General features: G+C 39.0%; 1 protein-coding gene across 3 annotated transcripts; it reads right to left on the bottom strand.

Annotated features, from left to right (window-relative positions):
- Positions 1-537: 537 nt before the first annotated feature.
- Positions 538-17,248, bottom strand: LOC133665426 (notchless protein homolog 1-like). 3 transcript variants are annotated; one of them, XM_062070718.1, is made up of 13 exons: positions 17,104-17,248; positions 15,184-15,318; positions 13,299-13,519; positions 12,295-12,374; positions 9,752-9,828; positions 9,583-9,680; positions 6,319-6,511; positions 6,103-6,238; positions 5,944-5,990; positions 3,477-3,679; positions 3,233-3,392; positions 1,357-1,427; positions 538-1,283 (listed from the first exon to the last, which is right to left on the bottom strand). In XM_062070718.1, exons 2-13 carry the CDS (start codon positions 15,316-15,318, stop codon positions 1,271-1,273), a joined length of 1,434 nt encoding a protein of 477 aa, XP_061926702.1. In that variant the 5' UTR covers positions 17,104-17,248; the 3' UTR covers positions 538-1,270. The 3 variants fall into 3 exon arrangements, with proteins under 3 accessions (XP_061926702.1, XP_061926700.1, XP_061926701.1); XM_062070716.1 differs by lacking the exon at positions 17,104-17,248 and adding an exon at positions 16,990-17,021; XM_062070717.1 differs by lacking the exon at positions 17,104-17,248 and adding an exon at positions 15,575-15,699 and having other exon boundaries at positions 539-1,283.
- Between the last annotated feature and the right edge of the window lie 821 nt (positions 17,249-18,069).

Raw genomic sequence — 18,069 nt, 5'->3', positions numbered from 1 at the left:
CTCAAAACAGCATCCATCAGCTGCTGTGACTGAGAATTAATGAGGTGAGGAAACATGCAGCAGGTGATGTGTCATGAACATTGTCACAACTTGTTTATGTCTTTAGTTTGTTGACTGGGATGTTCACTCGTCCTTTATTTAACTGCAAACTGTATCAGTGTTTAAATAACATCAACACTAGCTAAAATGTTTTGTCATCTCATCGAACTGAACGAAAGCTGTGAAGATTCTGTATTCGATGTGAGAGGTATGACTGTAGGTTTATTTTGTTGGCCAAATTGTTGTACTGAAACACTAAGGAGGCATTGGAGAAGAACAAAGCTTGTTTAGTAGACTTCATCTTCATTAGCCAAACTGCTTTGTGTTTTATTTTGATGTAAAAAAGTAAACGCCATGTTTTTCTACATTGTGTTTTTTTAATGTCACAAAGGTATTACTTCAAAACTCATTCATGTAACACAGCATTTAGTTAATGTTTTATTGTGTATAGTAAATTCCTATTTGACATATTTCTGGTCAAACTCTTAATAGATCTGTCCCGATACAGCATCTACATGTACATATAAATGTACATAACTTAAAAAAAATAATTAAAACAAACTCCCTCTATCAAAATGTGAAAATAAAGATAAATGCATCATGTAATGACAAAAAGTTGAAAAGTTGATTTTATTAAAGAATTTTAAAAAATGATATTTGTCTTTAGATATATGGATAACGTTTATCTATAGCCTTTTTATTAGACTTCACAAATTACATGATGGTATTACGTTCACACCCCAACACTGCTTTACCTAACAATGAGTAATCATGATTTCAATATTGATAATAATGTTAATTATTACTTAGGCCATAATTGGCAGCCCTAGATAAAATTCAAGGCCTGCTTGGGTGATCCGAAAAAAGGAGAAATCAGCAGGTTGAAGCTTTGCTGAGTGCAAAAAGGAGCGGATTAAAGTCTCATTGGCATCGTAAGCTATTGAGCGTCCACCTGTCACCTACATGTTGCTAGATAATTCCTCACATTCTGACCCTGGAGTGCGTGATTCAATATGACGAGGGTTTTCAACACATTGACTGAGTATCTTGCAAAGATTGAAGTTGTAACGGGTGCACAAATAACCTTGTGTGTCACGTTCACCAGCGTACACAAAAAGATGCCGTGTTGTTTATTAACCACCTCTACTTCCAGATGTCAAGTTTCTTGGCGTGAAACGGTGGGAGAGGACATGAACATCCAGAAGTTAACACCAGGACAAACAAGGTGTGGCTATTTTCTCCATCTGCAAGCAAAGATATTGAAGAGGTCAGAAATGTTTTTTAGGTTAAAAACAAGCGGGAAAATGTCTCACATACATTCTTAGACATTTGTCTTTCCCGCCACTGACCACTCGTTGACCATCGGGACTCCAGTCCACAGCAAACACCTGCACATTAGAAGAGCGCATGAATGGTTTGTATACATATTAGCCCCAAACATTTGAGCTCATCTTAAGCCTTTCCTAGTGGTTAGCATGCAGGCTGCATAGCCAGGAGATCTCCGTTTGGACATTTCTTAACCCATGAGAAATATAAATTAGAACTATACGCTACTTTGTATAAAAAAATGGCAACAGCGGAGGATGCATGTGTGAGTCAGTCTGCCCCATAAGACGATAGATTAAAACAAACTTATTGACTACAAAAGAGGCAAAAAAAAAGACAAACTCGCACAAAGATCTCGGGGTAAACATAAGCCTGGGTGATAAATAGACTTTATCTATAAATTTGAGTTTTTTTGTTGCAGACAATTTAATAAAATTAAATCTGTTTGTTCTCTTCTTGCTCTGGCACACTTTTTGCCCCCAAGAGCTTCCGGCCTACCCTTTTTTTCCTAAATGAAACTCCATGGTGGAGGAGTTTGCGTGTCCCAATGATCGTAGGAGCTATGCTGTCCGGGGCTTCTATGTCTCTGTTGGGGTCCCCCATGACAAACAGGTCCTAGGTGAGGGACCAGACAAAGAGCAGCTCAAAGACTTCTATGAATAAAAAAAAAAAAATCGAGGACCAAGGTTTCCCTCACTCGGACGCGGTCCACCGGGGCCCCCCTGTAGAGCCACCCACCCATTAGAGGGGGCATAGCAGTCGGGTGCTCTGTGAGCTAGGCGGCAGGCGAAAGGGTAGCTTACCTCCGCTTCCGAGTGGGGAGACGGGTCCTGACCGATGTTTGTGCTTACGCACCAAACAGCAGATCAACATGAGCAAAAGCATCACGGTAAATATGCCAGAATGATCTACAATAGCTACATTTAATTGGTTTAATTTTTTACTAATTATTTTATACAAAGTCCAATTTATATCTGTTCTAAAAAGAACCCACTTTTTAAGAATTAGAGTTGTGCTAAGAGTAATATGCAATGTCTGCAGTGCCATTTCAAACTACTAGTTTCTGATCAAGTAGTAAAACTTAAAGAACTGACTATAAATTAGAATTTTGCTCAAGTAAAATGCAGTGTATGCAGTGCAATTTGAAACTACTAGTTTTTGTGCGAATAAAAGTAAAACTTGCTTTGAATTATCTCTATTCATTGGTTTCTTAAAAATGTAAGAGAAATAAAAAATCGGGAAATCTAATTTATTGTGAAAAAAGTAGATTTTATTTTTAGGCCATACCGTCCAGGCCCTCTCCTATAGATGAAGATATCTGCTGACGTCACCAATGGGAAAATTGTCACAAATTGCGCAAATTCTAAACGGCTCGTTTAGCGGCAATATGAAGGAAGGCAATTATGTTTTATAAGTATCTCCGACATGCGTCCATGGTTTGATTTCACATTTTCTGGACTTATGGGGATTCCAAATACACAAAACCAGGTAACAATAGGTATGAAAAGTTGGTTTTGCATGATAGGACCCCTTTAAAAAGAGAAATACTGATGTAACGCGCAGGCAAATTCATTAAAAGGACTGCTGTCATACGAGTGTGAAATGAAGTTAACTATTGTTAGAAATAGTCAACTGTAAAACACAAGACACTTCCTTTGACAAAAGAAAAATAACATTATGTGCAAGTGATTCACAAATACCTTTTGTTAAAACATTTTTAAAAAAAGGTACCCACTGTTAATCTAAAATTAGTAATCATTTTTGTGCAACTTTAAAAGATCTAAGAAATTCACACATTTCCCTACTAGAAAAAACATCCACATTGAAGAATATGCAAGGATTTTTTTCTGTCAGTGTGTCTCCTCACCTCATCAGCATGGCCAGGAAGGTCCATGTTCAACTTCCCCGTCTTGACCTCCCAGACTTTGAGCGTGCTGTCGCTGCTGCCACTCACCAGCAGGCGGCTGTCAGCCGACCATGCCACCTGGTACACGGAACCCACGTGGCCACGGAGGGACATCATGTACCTGCAAGCAGACAAGGTGATGGCAGACAGATGTGTGAGAGTGGCACCGAGTGGAAGAGTGCAGTATTACATCGCATGGTCTTACTTTCCCGTGCGACCGTCCCATATTTTGATGGACTTATCGAAAGAGGCCGAGGCCAGGAGCCTCGTATCTGGGGAGAAGAGCACCTCATTGACCAGGGCGCTGTGGCCCGTCATCCTGGCCAAGGGCTTCTTGTCCTCTGCTGGATTCCACAGGAACAAAGTGAAGTCGTCTGAGCCGGACACTAAGCGCTCAGGGGCGGAACCCTGCGGAACCACACAATGATGTTGTGTCATTAAAGAAAGTTAAGCACAGGGGTGTCCGAAATTTTTCAAAAAAAAATCCAAATCTAAGTTATATTCATATATATATTTATATTTCCATTTTAAAACCAACACAATATATACATTTTTAACCCTTGGGGCTCCAATAAAGTTTGATGAATGCTAAAAGTCCCGGGGACCCGAAATTAAAGTTAAAGTTAAAGTACCAATAATTGTCAAACACACACTAGGTGTGGCGAAACTATTCTCTGCATTTGACCCATGACCCTTGATCACCCCCTGGGAGGTGAGGGGAGCAGTGGGCAGCAGCGGTGGCCGCGCCCGGGAATCATTTTTGGTGATTTAACCCCCAATTCCAACCCTTGATGCTGAGTGCCAAGCAGGGAGGTAATGAGTCCCATTTTTATAGTCTTTGGCATGACTCGGCCGGGGTTTGAACTCACAACCTACCGATCTCAGGGCGGACACTCTAACCACTAGGCCACTGAGTAGGAATGTTCCCAGTCATAAAAGTTTTAAAAATAAGTCACATAATATTCTTTTTTTACTTTTAACACTTCCAGATCAACTTCAGATCTGTTGATAAAAAGTTTTTTTTTTTATGTTTTATGCCCTTTTTGTCAAAGAAAACTATTTTTTTATGGCAAAAAAACAACAAAAAACAAGTATGCAATCTTTTCCCCCTAAAAAATTCGAAATGGAATATTTGAGGTGAAGTACCTGGAGCCTTAAAGGGGAACTGCACTTTTTTTGGAATTTTGCCTATCGTTCCCAATCATTATGAAAGACATGACGACGGATGGATTTTTTAAAGGGCTCTGTAGGTGGAATTGCACGGCTCCCATAGGCTCCAATTTAAGTTAATTTTGGATCGCATTTATTTAATATTTAGAGTGCAAAAAAATGAAAAACAAAAAAGTTCTCAGGATCCAAAAACGGCCCCACTCATAAGTGGAAAAAAATAAGTCATATAAACATATATTTTTATTTTTATTTCATTACTTACGTACATATCTAAATAAACTACAGAAATGTTATAATTTTTATGTTTAATGCCCTTTTTGTCAAAGAAAACATTTTATATATGGCACACGCAAAATATGTCCTTCTCCCAAAATATATTTTAAAGTAGAATATTTGATATATAAGTAAGTCATACAAGAATATTACTTTACTTTCAATGCTTAAATCTCTAGACCATGCATTTTTTGTCAAAGAAAAGCCTGTTTTTATGGCAACCCCCCCCAGAAAATATGCAATATTTTCCACCCAAAAAATCCAAATGAAATATTTTAGGTGAAGTAATTCATCCATTTTCTACTGCTTGTCCCTCTTGTACCCTTAAATATGTCAATTGATTTTAAAAAATAAAATAATTATAATAATCTAAATCATTGTTGAGCTAGTGAAGGCTCCAGTTAAATTAAATATTTCACTTTGAAATACAGCATATTTTGTGTGTTTGCCATATAGAAAAATACTATTTGACAAATGGAATAAAACATAAAAATTATAACTCATCAAGTGAAAGTTGATCTGGAGATTCAAGCAATGAAAATTTTAAAAAATGACTTAAATAGTGTGGGAACATTTTGGACCCCAGAGACCTTTTTCGTGTGATTTTTTTATTTTTCTAAACTGTCATTGTTAAAAAAATAATAATGAATCAAAATCAATGTTAACAATGACAGTTTAGAAAGAAAAAAAAAATCACATGAAAAAGGTCTCTGGGGTCCAAAAAGTTCCCACTCATATGAGTGTTTAAATCATTTTTAAACTTTTAATTGCTTGAATCTCCAGATCAACTTTCACTGTATGAGGTAACATTTTTTTTACGTTTTATTCCATTTGTCCAATAGTTTTTTTTATATGGCAAACACACAAAATATGCTATATTTCAAAGTGAAATATTTATTTTAACTGGAGCCTTGACTCAATCAAAAAAAAATCAGAAAATCAATGTTGAGCTCAACATTGATTTAGATTCATTATAATTTTTAGGGCTTTTTTAAAAAAACAGCCTGCATGGCAGCTTTGTGTCAGTGTCAACATTTCAACTTTTTCTCTTTACATTTCACCTGTTTGCTCATTCATTCTGCTTTTTATGTTTTTTTTTTTGGCAATTGTATTTTTAGAATGTGCTGGTAAAAAAAAATAGCTGCGGGCAGCAAACGACCCCGGGGCCACACTTTAGACACCTTTGGTTTAGGATGTATAGACTATCTAAAAAACAACAACATACATACCCGGACTTTGTTGTATCTCTGCAAGGCTTTGTCCTTCAGTTCCTCCACTAGGGGGAGACACGTTGTTAGAACACAAGATGGCTAAAATCCTGAAAACATGGGAATTTAGGAGACATTTGCAGAACTGCCGCTTAGCATATACAGTACATGTGTTCTTACATGATCCAGTCAGGTCTTGGGGGTTGATGGTGGCACTCGCAGGTTCAAACGCTCCAGTCCGCAGCACATAGTCTGTGCTAAGAGCCAGTGTGTTTACCCAGTGGGCGTGGCCTTGCAGTGTCCGACATTGGACACCCTGAAAGAAAGAAAGAAAACATAAGTACAGTGCACTCATTCAGCTTGTTTGAGCTTTCACGGCCTGCAGAGGAGTCTCACGTCTTTGGCTCGCCACACTTTGACCGTCCTGTCCTGTGAGGACGTGTAGAGAAGCCCGTCCCCGCCCCATTTGACGCAAGTGACAGATTGAGTGTGTCCCGTCAGGATCTTGTCGTAGCGTCCCAACACCGTGTCCCAGATGCGCACCGAGCCGTCTTTGGAGCTGCTGGCCAGGTAGCGACACTCCGCGTTGCTGAAGGAATGAAGGAAGGAGGGGTCGGCATTATACATATGTGTATATATATAAACATGTGTGGATAAATGTATTGGGACATGTCAGAGCTGTTCCCTCGCCTTTGCAGCTTCTGGGGAGACTCTGTAAACGTGTCTGTTGGGACTTTTGTCCATTTGTGAGGTCAGAGAGCATGCTCTTCCACACCAAACTAATCTAAACAAACATTTAAGGATCATACTTTGTGCACAATGTTTTGCAATAACACATCTAAAGCAGCACCCTCAAATCCAGGGGACTCTTCAGAACATATGTCTTATACAGTGGAACCTCGTTTTACTAACTCGATTGGTTCTTGAACAGGGTTTGTGAATTTAAAAATCCGTATCGTGAAGCAAATTTCTCCATAAGAAACAATGTACTTATGAGTAATGGGTTCCACCCTTGAGTCTATATTTTAGTAAAGGTTTGCACACCTTTGAACACAATATACAGTTTTATACAGTACTGTAGATCAAACAAACATAACAAAGAGGTAATGGATCAACGGTCTCTTGAACAAACAAAACAACAATAACACGCTGAACTGTCCTGTATGTGCTGCTCTACCATCACGCGCATGGTGCCCTCACAAACCATAAGCAATCACAACAATCCTTTACTTTAACAATCATATTCCTACAATAAAAAACATTTGAAACGTAAAATCTACTTACATTAAGCTGACTAGAAAGGAGTACAGACAGAGACAGAGAGGAAGAACGGGGGTCAAGGGGAGGGGCAATGTGTGTGTGTGTGTGTGTACTCGCTTGAAAGTTGTGCCGCTGAATTAGAGTAGCTCTTCTTCTATGCTGTAAAATAAGTCTGCTCTGCCATCTTTTTCCAGAAAAGTCCAGTCTCATTACAATTAAAACTTGCTGTGGTTCAAAGCCTGCTTTGTCGATTCTTCCATACTCATGAACACCATTATTGTACTTGTCGTAAATAGTCTTTTTTTTTTTTTTAACTCCACAACGAGTCTCTCCTTCTTTCTGTGCTGGTCTGTTTTCTTTTTTGACTCATGTTGAGTTAGCAAAAGGAACAAAACTTGTCAAAAGTCGAAAAAGCACAGAAAAGGCACACATGCTGAAGGGCTGAGAAGTGACTTGTGTATTGCACAGCAAATGACGTGGAGTGCTGCGCCTCCCCAAATATATTACGACCCTGTTTTTTGCCTGCAGGCAGGACACAAAATGAGTGGAGGAAACTTTCGCACACAAATAAATGGTTCGCATACTGAGGCATATTTGACTCGGGGGGGGGGGGGGGGGGGGAGTTGGTAAATCGATAAGTTCGCAAACAGAGGGGCACGTAAATCGAGGTTCCACTGTAATTTAAATATTCAAATTGTTCTACAATATTATGCTGTAGTTGAACAGACTTAAAGGCCTACTGAAATGAATTTTTTTTATTTAAACGGGGATAGCAGATCTATTCTATGTGTCATACTTGATCATTTCGCGATATTGCCATATTTTTGCTGAAAGGATTTAGTATAGAACAACGACGATAAAGATTGCAACTTTTGGTATCTGATAAAAAAAAGGCTTGCCCCTACCGGAAGTAGCGTGACGTAGTCAGTTGAACATATACGCAAAGTTCCCTATTGTTTACAATGATGGCCGCATGAAGTGAGAGAGATTCGGACCGAGAAAGCGACAATTTCCCCATTAATTTGAGCGAGGATGAAATATTTTTAAATGAGGAAAGTGCAAGTGAAGGACTAGTGGGGAGTGGAAGATGCTGTGAGAGCCGGGGGTGACCTGATATTCAGCTGGGAATGACTACAACAGTAAATAAACACAAGACATATATATACTCTATTAGCCACAACACAACCAGGCTTATATTTAATATGCCACAAATTAATCCTGCATAATAACACCTGCGTGTTTGTTATGCTAGCTCCTAGCTCCTCTGCTAGCTCCTAGCTCCATAGAACACGCCAATACAATTCAAACACCTGATCAACACACACAATCACTCAGCCCAAAAGACCGTTCACCTAACCCAAGGTTCATAAAGCTTATATATTTTTAAAAAGTTACGTACGTGACGCGCACGTAGGTACGGTATGTGTTATGCTAGCTCCTCTGCTAGCTCCTAGCTCCATAGAACACGCCAATACAATTCAAACACATGATCAACACACACAATCACTCAGCCCAAAAGACCGTTCACCTAATCCAAGGTTCATAAAGCTTATATATTTTTAAAAAGTTACGTACGTGACGCGCACGTAGGTACGGTACGTGTTATGCTAGCTCCTCTGCTAGCTCCTAGCTCCATAGAACACGCCAATACAATTCAAACACATGATCAACACACACAATCACTCAGCCCAAAAGACCGTTCACCTAACCCAAGGTTCATAAAGCTTATATATTTTAAAAAAGTTACGTACATACGCAAAAAAAAGCCAAAGCTGCATACTCACAGTAGCACGTCTGCGTCTTTGTCATCCAAATCAAAGTAATCCTGGTAAGAGTCTGTGTTGTCCCAGTTCTCTACAGGCGTCTGTGTATCCAAATCAAAAGTCCTCCTGGTTAGAGTCTCTGTTATCCGAGTTCTTCCATCTTGACTGCATCTTTCGGGAATGTAAACAAAGAAGCGCCGGCTGTGTACTGTTGTGGCTGACTACGTTCGAAAAATACGTCCATTTCGCACCGACAACTTTCTTCTTTGCTTGCTTGGCTTCCTTCTCCATAATGCAATGAACATGATTGAAACAGATTCACGAACACAGATGTCCAGAATACTGTGGAATTATGAAATGAAAACAGAGCTTTTTCGTATCGACTTCAATGTGGAAGGCATACCCGTGTTCGCCGGGCCACGTCACGCGCATACGTCATCCTCAGAGGCGTTTCGAACCGGAAGTTTAGCGGCAAATTTAAAATGTCACTTTATAAGTTAACCCGGCCGTATTGGCATGTGTTATAATGTTAAGATTTCATCATTGATATATAAACTATCAGACTGCGTGGTCGGTAGTAGTGGCTTTCAGTAGGCCTTTAAATAAAAAGTGTGGTTCATATGTTTAATATGCTCACAGGTGGAGAGGCTCCCAGCAAAGCCAAGTGATCCACTTGGTGTGTCCCGTCAATGTCTTCCCAACTTGTGTGCCAGTCACTGGATCCCAAAGGAAAATCTACAAGAAAAAAATAAAATCAAAAACGCTGTTTATAAAACTTAGTTAATAAGCGTGTGCTGGGAAGTTACCTGACTGTTTTTACACCCTGATGCCAGCTTCTTGCCGTCAGGCGACCAGGCGATGCTCAGCACCCAGTGCGTGTGTCCTGGAAGCATCAAGCATGATTTATCGCCAACATTAACATTTGCATGTATATATTGACGAATGAATTACAGATCGACCGATTATCGGCGCGGATATTTGGCATTTTCATATATCAGTTAGGGCTGTCAGCCTTAACGCATGTGATTAATACAAATAAATTATCGCGTTATCAAAAATGAATGAAGATTCATCTTTTCCGACGCGCGGATTTGTTACACGGGCTGTGATTGCGAGGAGGGGCGTCCCAATTGGCTTCAAAACAGAACTTTGGATAAAACTAAGGTAACTTGTTGGTATTGCAGTGACAAACGTTTTTATCATCAGCGCACATCAAGTATAAAATACCATCTTGAAACAAAACACGTGCTCGAGGATGGCACCAACGGTGCTGTCAATTCTCTTGGCGACTTCCTTTTGCGAACAACTACTAGCGACAAATCTAATGACTTTTCCCGGAGATACTGGAGACTCGATTGTGTCTTTGAGACTCTGAGGTGAAAGTAAGCAGCAGTCAACGTCTTCAGCGAGCAGTGACGGATGCTGCCAGTCAGCCGGTGCTGCAGCAGCAATAGCTACATGCTAGCATGAATTGATTGATTGATTGAAACTTGTATTAGTAGATTGCACAGTACAGTACATATTCCGTACAATTGACCACTAAATGGTAACACCCAAATAAGTTTTTCAACTTGTTTAAGTCGGGGTCCGCGTAATGTAGCACGCAGCCACGACTCTCTTTCTCTCCCTCCTTGTGTCTTCTGCTTACCTTTCAAAATGTCCAATTATTGCCAAGAAATCCAGTTTTTGTCCTTCTTTCCTGGCGTCTTCCTGGTCCCTTTTGTTTTTTTTATTATTTAATAAGCTTTTATTGCTTGGATTTTACTGACGTTATGTCCGACTCACGTCCCTCCCATTAAATATTGTCAAGTTAGCTCTGTTCTCAATGGGTACTAGGCACCATTTGGCCTTTCTCGAATAAATAATGCCCTCTTACTTGTGTTGTTTTCGGCTGTACAAATCTTTAAATCGCAAAAAGGACAAATGTTTCTTCAGATTTCCTCAATAGGTACTCAAAAAGGGCGGAAGAGTGCACGATTTTACAAAACGACGATGAGAAAAGCATGCAACTCACACCAGTCGAAGGGAGCAGAGTCAAAGAATGCATGCGTTTGCAGTGATCATTTTGTTAAAAGATTTGTTCGATATACTTTTAATGTTTATTATTTCCCATTTAAGTATTATCCTGATATAATTTGTATTTCTTAAACACGTGTTTGCTCCAAGTGTTTCAAAAAGCACCAACTCGGTGAGTCTAAATAAAAGAAAGCAAATGTGAGCAAAACCTAAAAGAGTTAGGTTTTTACCAAAGGCAACACTTATTGATGAAGCTTTAAGCACATACACAAATGTTGACATCTATGGTTATATTTCGATAAAGACGGGAAAAAACACGCTACTTGTAAGCGGCGCATGCAACAGCATCAAACTTGGCAGTAGATGCAAAGTTAAATCCGGAAATGCAATCTTACCCGAGCAAAAACAATGCATATTTATCCGGGAGAGTCTTGATACCAATGTCCTTGACCCAACCACGCAAACAAGTTGTAGACCTTCATGCTTTTCCAAGTTTCCATCTGTTTTGTCATGTAGAATTGTGTGTGGAGCACAATTGTTTGATATGTCTGAGAACACTACCTTAATACAAAACTTGATATCGCTCGATAAATAATTTTTTGGATAAAAGTATAGAGATGCATTTCATTGCATAGTTATATTTTTTTGCTCGTATCTGCTTTTTTTTATGCGTCTTTTGTACTCAGATAGTTTGCACGCTGCTTGCTGTACAACAGCCATCTTAGCTTCGTCGACCACCACTTGTTTTCACTTCCGGGAAGAAGTCACGTGTCGAAATACAAGCAATTGTCATTGAACATTCGCTACTGCAGCGATGGAGTCATTCAACGAGCCTCAGGATTGCTTTTATTTAAATGTTCACAATATTTCAGGGTTCCTCACAAGAAAACCTTACAATGTATTAAATCTATAAACTGCTATAAGATTGTATACAATTAAGTAGACTGAGTTATTGTAATGAAGAGAAATGCCATATTTATACCAATTTTCCAAGGAGATTTTCTATATTTTGAAATGTAAATGTTGACGCTCCTCTTAGCCACGCGTAATAAAGGTGTTGGCTGATACATTTTTCTGCTAAATTAAGCACAACATTAGCACCGCATAAAATATTATGTCACTACTGGTCCCACGTTTCTATAAAATAATGTTAAAAAAACAACTTAAAGCTTTGAGCAGCTGTTTACTGACGTATACAATTCCTGTTTAAATAATTTTACTGCAAATTAATATAGCCTCCAAATATAGTTTATCGGCCTCTTAAATACTAATAATCGGTATCGTTCCTGAAAAAAATATATTGGTCGATCTCTAGTGTAAATTTTGAGCGTACCTTTGGCGGTGTGATGCGGCGTCTCTGTCATCAAGTCCCAAAAACGTACCGTGGTGTCACCTGAACCGCTGGCCAAATATCTAAAAATCAAAACATTGCACACAATAAGACAACACTTGACCTTCTCATGTAGTGACAAGAGCAGGGGTTTGTCTACTCTCTCATTCAAGAAAATTATAATTATTGTGACGTCCATGTTATAATATGTCTGAAATTAATAAAGATAAATTTTTTCACAATCTGACACTGAACCCCACAAAAAGTACATAAAGAAAGATCACATGACTATAAATTAGAGTAGGGCTACAACGAATAATCAATTGATTCGATTAGAAAATAAACTTTGATTTATATGTTGTTGCTTTGATTAACCATTACATAAATGTAATTAATAAAACTGTGTAAAATCCCAACCAAATAAAAGGTAAAGGAAAATAAAATAAACTAGAAGGTAAAACAAAGTTAAAGTTGAATAGAATGTTAAAAAAGTAAAAAGAAAGGTAAATGGAATGTAAAAGAAGAAATAAAAGATAAAAAAGGTGAAAGAAAGTAAACAGAAGGTGAGTAGAAGATAAATAAAATGTGAATGGAAAGTAAAAGAAGGTCAATTGAAAGTAAAATAGAAAGTAAAAGAAGGAATATAAAAGGTAAAAAGGGTACACAAATGTAAAAGAAGTTGAATAGAAGGTAAATAGAAGGTAGAAAAGGAAGGTAAATAGAAGATAAGGAAGGTAAATAAAAGGGAAAAGAAGGTAAAAAGGTACAAGTAGGTAAATAAAAGGTAAATGGAAGATAAATAGGTAAAGAAGATAGACATAAGATAAAAGAAGGTAAATAAAATGTTATAAAGTGTATGGCAACCAGAAAAAACTTAGTTTATTTAAACTATTTTCTCTCAAATAAGCATTGAGACTAAACAGAACAAACTAACTGATAGATTACTGGATTACTAAAATAATTGACTCCAGCAGCACTACTAGAGGACCACATAATGCGTCACCTACTTTCCAGTGGGACTGAAAGACGTGGAGATGACGGCCTCGGTGTGTCCCTGTAAGGTGCTGGTGCAGCGGGACACGGCTCGGACTCGGAACACAGCCTGGGGCTGGTACACCACCGGCAGGACCTGCTCCGTTTCCACCAGGAGTTCCGCCACACATTTGCCTAGACTGGACACGATCTCAGCCTCGCCCCGCGCAAAGAACGCCAATGGCACCGGCTCTTCCTGTATCCAATGAATAGGAAGACAAATACATTTGGGAATTGTAAGTAGGAATGTGTGTATTCACCTGCCGGCTAGATCGCCGCAGCGGTCAATCTGAATAGCACCACTTCACTGTTTTCAGAGTTCAACTGCGTTTGACTTGTTTTCATCACCATGATACACAAATACTCATAACATACATTACATCTTAGTTTATCCACATTTTCAGATTGAACCAGTACTCGGGCCACAAAGGTCTGCCAAAATTTGGAAAGTTTACACTTGACAAAACCCCCCTGCAAAAATCTACAGTAAGTAAAATGTTAATTGGAATCTCTAATATAAGTATTACATGAATCTGTGAGTCTGCCAAATATCTTTTAAACTGCACACTGATTTTTTTGGACCCACTAATATACTAATACTCCTTTATTATTATTGTGTGTTGTATGTACTAATACTCCTTTATTATTGTGTGTGTGTGTACTAATACTCCTTTATTATTGTGTGCGTGTAAACTAATACTCCTTTATTAAACAACAACTTAAAGCTGTGTGAAGCTGACGTATACTATTCATGTTTAAATAATATTGCTGCAAATTAATATTAGTACAGAATTAGTATTAGTAGCATTAGTATTAGTACACACTTGTGATGTGAGCAGCCGTGTGTACTCAAACTTTTCATAATTTCAAAGGCTAATTTCATGAATTTGATCAATTAAATGTGATCATCCTAGTAATAATAGTAATTGTAGTTTTTAATTTTAATTTGTGTTACCCTTATACTTCTTATATTGTTTCACATAGTACTTTGGAATTAATGTATTAAAAATAGATAACATCATTATAACATGATAAAACTCATGTCTTTGTTTAGCAAGATTTCCACACATATCAACCATTTTAAAAAGGGTAAATACTAAGAAAGTTATGACATTTTTAACAAAAAGGTCACAACCAAAATATTGAGCTCCACTGACTTCAGACTGAGACTTCCTATATTGTCATTCAAATTTGAACTTTACAGCACAGATAAGAACGACATTTCGTTGCATCAGCTCGCGATAGTGCAGGATAAAAGAGCAATAAGGTGCAGATATAAATAGATAAATAAATAGATTACTGTACAGATAAATATATTGAACTTTTGCAAATGCATCCACGTTTATGGATATATGTTATATTGTTTTTATAGTCCAGCCAGTTAATCAGTTTTTGGGGGGAATTGAGGGGATTATTATGATGCCTTTAAGAGTTTTATGGCCTGAGGGAAGAAGCTGTTACAGAACCTGGAGGTTCTGCTACGGAGGATGCGGGACCTCTTTCTAGAGTCCAGCAGTGAAAACAGTCCTTGGTGGGGGTGGGAGGAGTCTTTACTGATTTTCTGAGCACTGGTCAGGCAGCTGCTTTTTGCGATCTCCCGGATAGGAAGTGGACCATAATTTAGGTCATTTTCCCCTGCTTTAAAAATGCATACCGTTGACAGGAAATTTAAACTTATATCACTGGAATCGTCTTTACAAGACATGTCTGCTGGTACTAGTTTCATGCAAAAGTAAATATTTTTTATTTTATTTTACACACACACACATTTTGAGTTTTCAACAAAAAAAAACAAGCAAACCAAGGGAAATATTTAAGTTACTTTTAACAATAATATTTTCATTTGCCTGTCGTGTTTACCTTCTGTAGCAGAGCATTGCAGATCAGCTGAAGTTTGTCAGGTGTGATGTCAAGAGGAACATCAAAAGGAGAGCCCAGGATCTCTCCAGCCTCGTCCTGGAACTGAATCAACAGCCGCTCCACGTCCTCACTCATCTTCACACGGCCATACGGAGATTGAAACACACAAATGACGTCAGACAAACCGACCACTACATGGAAACAAGAGTCATAGCTAGCATCACAAGCTAGTTAGCATCACAAGCTAGCTAGCTTGAGTTAGCATGTCAAGTTAGCCCAGCTAGCTCGTAGTTCGCGGCCGCTTTGTTCTCTTTGCCATCACCCATTATCCACAAACGTATTTTGTGCTTACACTTAAAGTTTTTAACAGCAAAATATGTTAAAACGTTACCTTAAACGGGTAAACGGTGCGTTAAATGTCCCCACGTGTGTAAGAGTACAAAGATGTTGTCAGGCGAAGATTACCCACATTGTCGAGAATCAAGCGGACTCTGCCGGCGCAAGGACTCATGGGAAACATATTTTCGGTTGTCTCATCTCTCACGGGTGTAGGATCTTGGAACGCTGACTCGTGGGGAAGGAAATGGGGGGTTTTAGGTTTTCTGTTGAAAAGTATAAAGTTATGTGTTTTACTCGAAGGAAAGTTCGGAATTTGGATCTTAGACAATCTATAATGATCCACAAGAGAAATGTATTTATTTAATTATGTATTTATTTGACAGGGACAGTACAATTAAACATTGCTACCCACAGGCAACCGATGTCAAAGTACATAAGACTTCTAGCCTAATTTGCAACCCTTGTCCCTGGTTAGGCTTTTTAAAAAAAAGTAGAGAAAAGTGTTAAAACGCATACAAAAGAATTAAGACAAGTACAAAAATAAAAACACATTGAAAAATAATTGGGGCAGCACGGTGGAACAGGGGTTAGTGCATGTGCCTCACAATACGAAGGTCCTGAGAAGTCGTGAGTTCAAACCCGGGCTCTGGATCTTTCTGTGTGAAGTTTGCATGTTTTCCCCGTGACTGCGTGGGTTCCCTCCGGGTACTCCGGCTTCCTCCCACCGCCAAAAACATGCACTTGGGGATAGATTGATTGGCGACACTAAATTGGCCCTAGTGTGTGAATGTGAGTGTGAATGTTGTCTGTCTATCTGTGTTGGCCCTGTGATGAGGTGGCAACTTGTCCAGGGTGCCCGAAATGCAGCTGAAATAGGCTCCAGCACCCCCCGCGACCCCAAAAAGGGACAAGCGGTAGAAAATGGAAGGATGGATGGATGGATGAAAATAATTGGGCCCCATTTGTCCAGACCACATCGAGTTCTAGTGCTCACACTTCTGATTTTCCTTAAGCCAAACTGAAATTGTTCCACACATTAGCCCAGTTACAAAGGATAAAAAGGATTAGGATGGAAAGGATAATGCACACAAGGGCACAAAAAGAGCGCGAAAACAAAAGTAGTAAGACTATAAAGTAGACTAAAAATGTACCATAGTAGCAATTAGAGATGTCCGATAATATCGGACTGCCAATATTATCGGCTGATAAATGCTTTAAAATTTAATATCGGAAATTATCGGTATCGGTTTCAAAAAGTAAACTTTATGACTTTTTAAAACGCCGCTGTGTACACGGACATAGGGAGAAGTACAGAGTGCCATTAAACCTTAAAGGCACTGCCTTTGCATGCCGGCCCAGTCACACAATATCTACAGCAACACAAACATAGACTGTATATGACAAGAAAACAAATAAATAAATGAGGAAATATATAATATTAATAATATTATTGTGGAGGACTCTCACTCTCACTTCCGGGTTCCTCGGACCACCAAAGTGAGACATGACTTGTCGTTGTGAACAAGGATTTATTTTTCAATAAACTCTTCTTTTCTTGCCCTTCTGCTGTTCAGCACTCGCCTCTGGTGACAGTCGCGCTCTTTGGGTTGCTTTTCAACCTTCCGCGTCTCCGTCTCGCTCTCGCTTTCACTCGTGCTCGGGTTCTCTCTCTCTCATCAACTCCGACTTCATAACCACGTCCTTCTCGGCTGCTGCTCTTTTGTAGAGTAGATAGATAGATAGTACTTTATTGATTCCTTCAGGAGAGTTCCCTCAGGAAAATTAAAAGTGACAGGTGATCAGACAACTGCGCCGATCTCGGAGCCGGCCCCGGCACACCCCGCCTCGCTGCAGGGCTGCAGGCCACGCCTCCTCACAAATATATAATAAATACATACTATTGCTGGGTTGCATACGATGTCACATTAGTTTTTTCTTAACATGATGGTCAAGCAGCTTGAGAGTAGCATTAAAACAAATGAGAGTAAGTGTAGAGTTTGAGCAGAAAATGCTGTAATGCTGTTCTGTTCTTGGGTGTTCCAATCGTTCAAATAGAGATAGGAAAGCGTTTTCATAGTCCCTAAAGAAGTGGTTCATAAAGGTAATTAAGTCAGGTAAAAGCAGGCGTCTTTTCGTGTCATTCTCGCCAGTTCCGGGTCCTCAATGGCTGTCAAAGTTTACCAACTTGTCGGAATACATCCTCTGCCAATTGCTTTCCAGGAGAGAGACATGGCTTATTATCTACAATAAACTTCCAGGGAGCAAGGAAGCGAGGAAACAGCAGACCGTTCGATGGTCACACACGGTAGTGATCACGGCGCCGCTATAAATAGTTGGTCTGTATTAGCACTTATAATAACAATATCACTAATACTTGGTTAATATTTAAGTCACGAAATGTAAATGGAGTATTTTTGGCGCTTTTTGAATGGTTTATTGGATTTTATGGGGGTATTAGTGGAGCTCCTACTGGCGGACTTTTATTTAATATTTAGAATGCATTAAAAAAAATCGATCCATCGCCATGTTCATAATTACTGTGAACGA

Source organism: Entelurus aequoreus, linkage group LG14, assembly GCF_033978785.1.
Source record: "Entelurus aequoreus isolate RoL-2023_Sb linkage group LG14, RoL_Eaeq_v1.1, whole genome shotgun sequence".
NCBI lineage: Eukaryota > Metazoa > Chordata > Actinopteri > Syngnathiformes > Syngnathidae > Entelurus > Entelurus aequoreus.
This window is presented reverse-complemented; position numbering and strand designations above follow the sequence as displayed.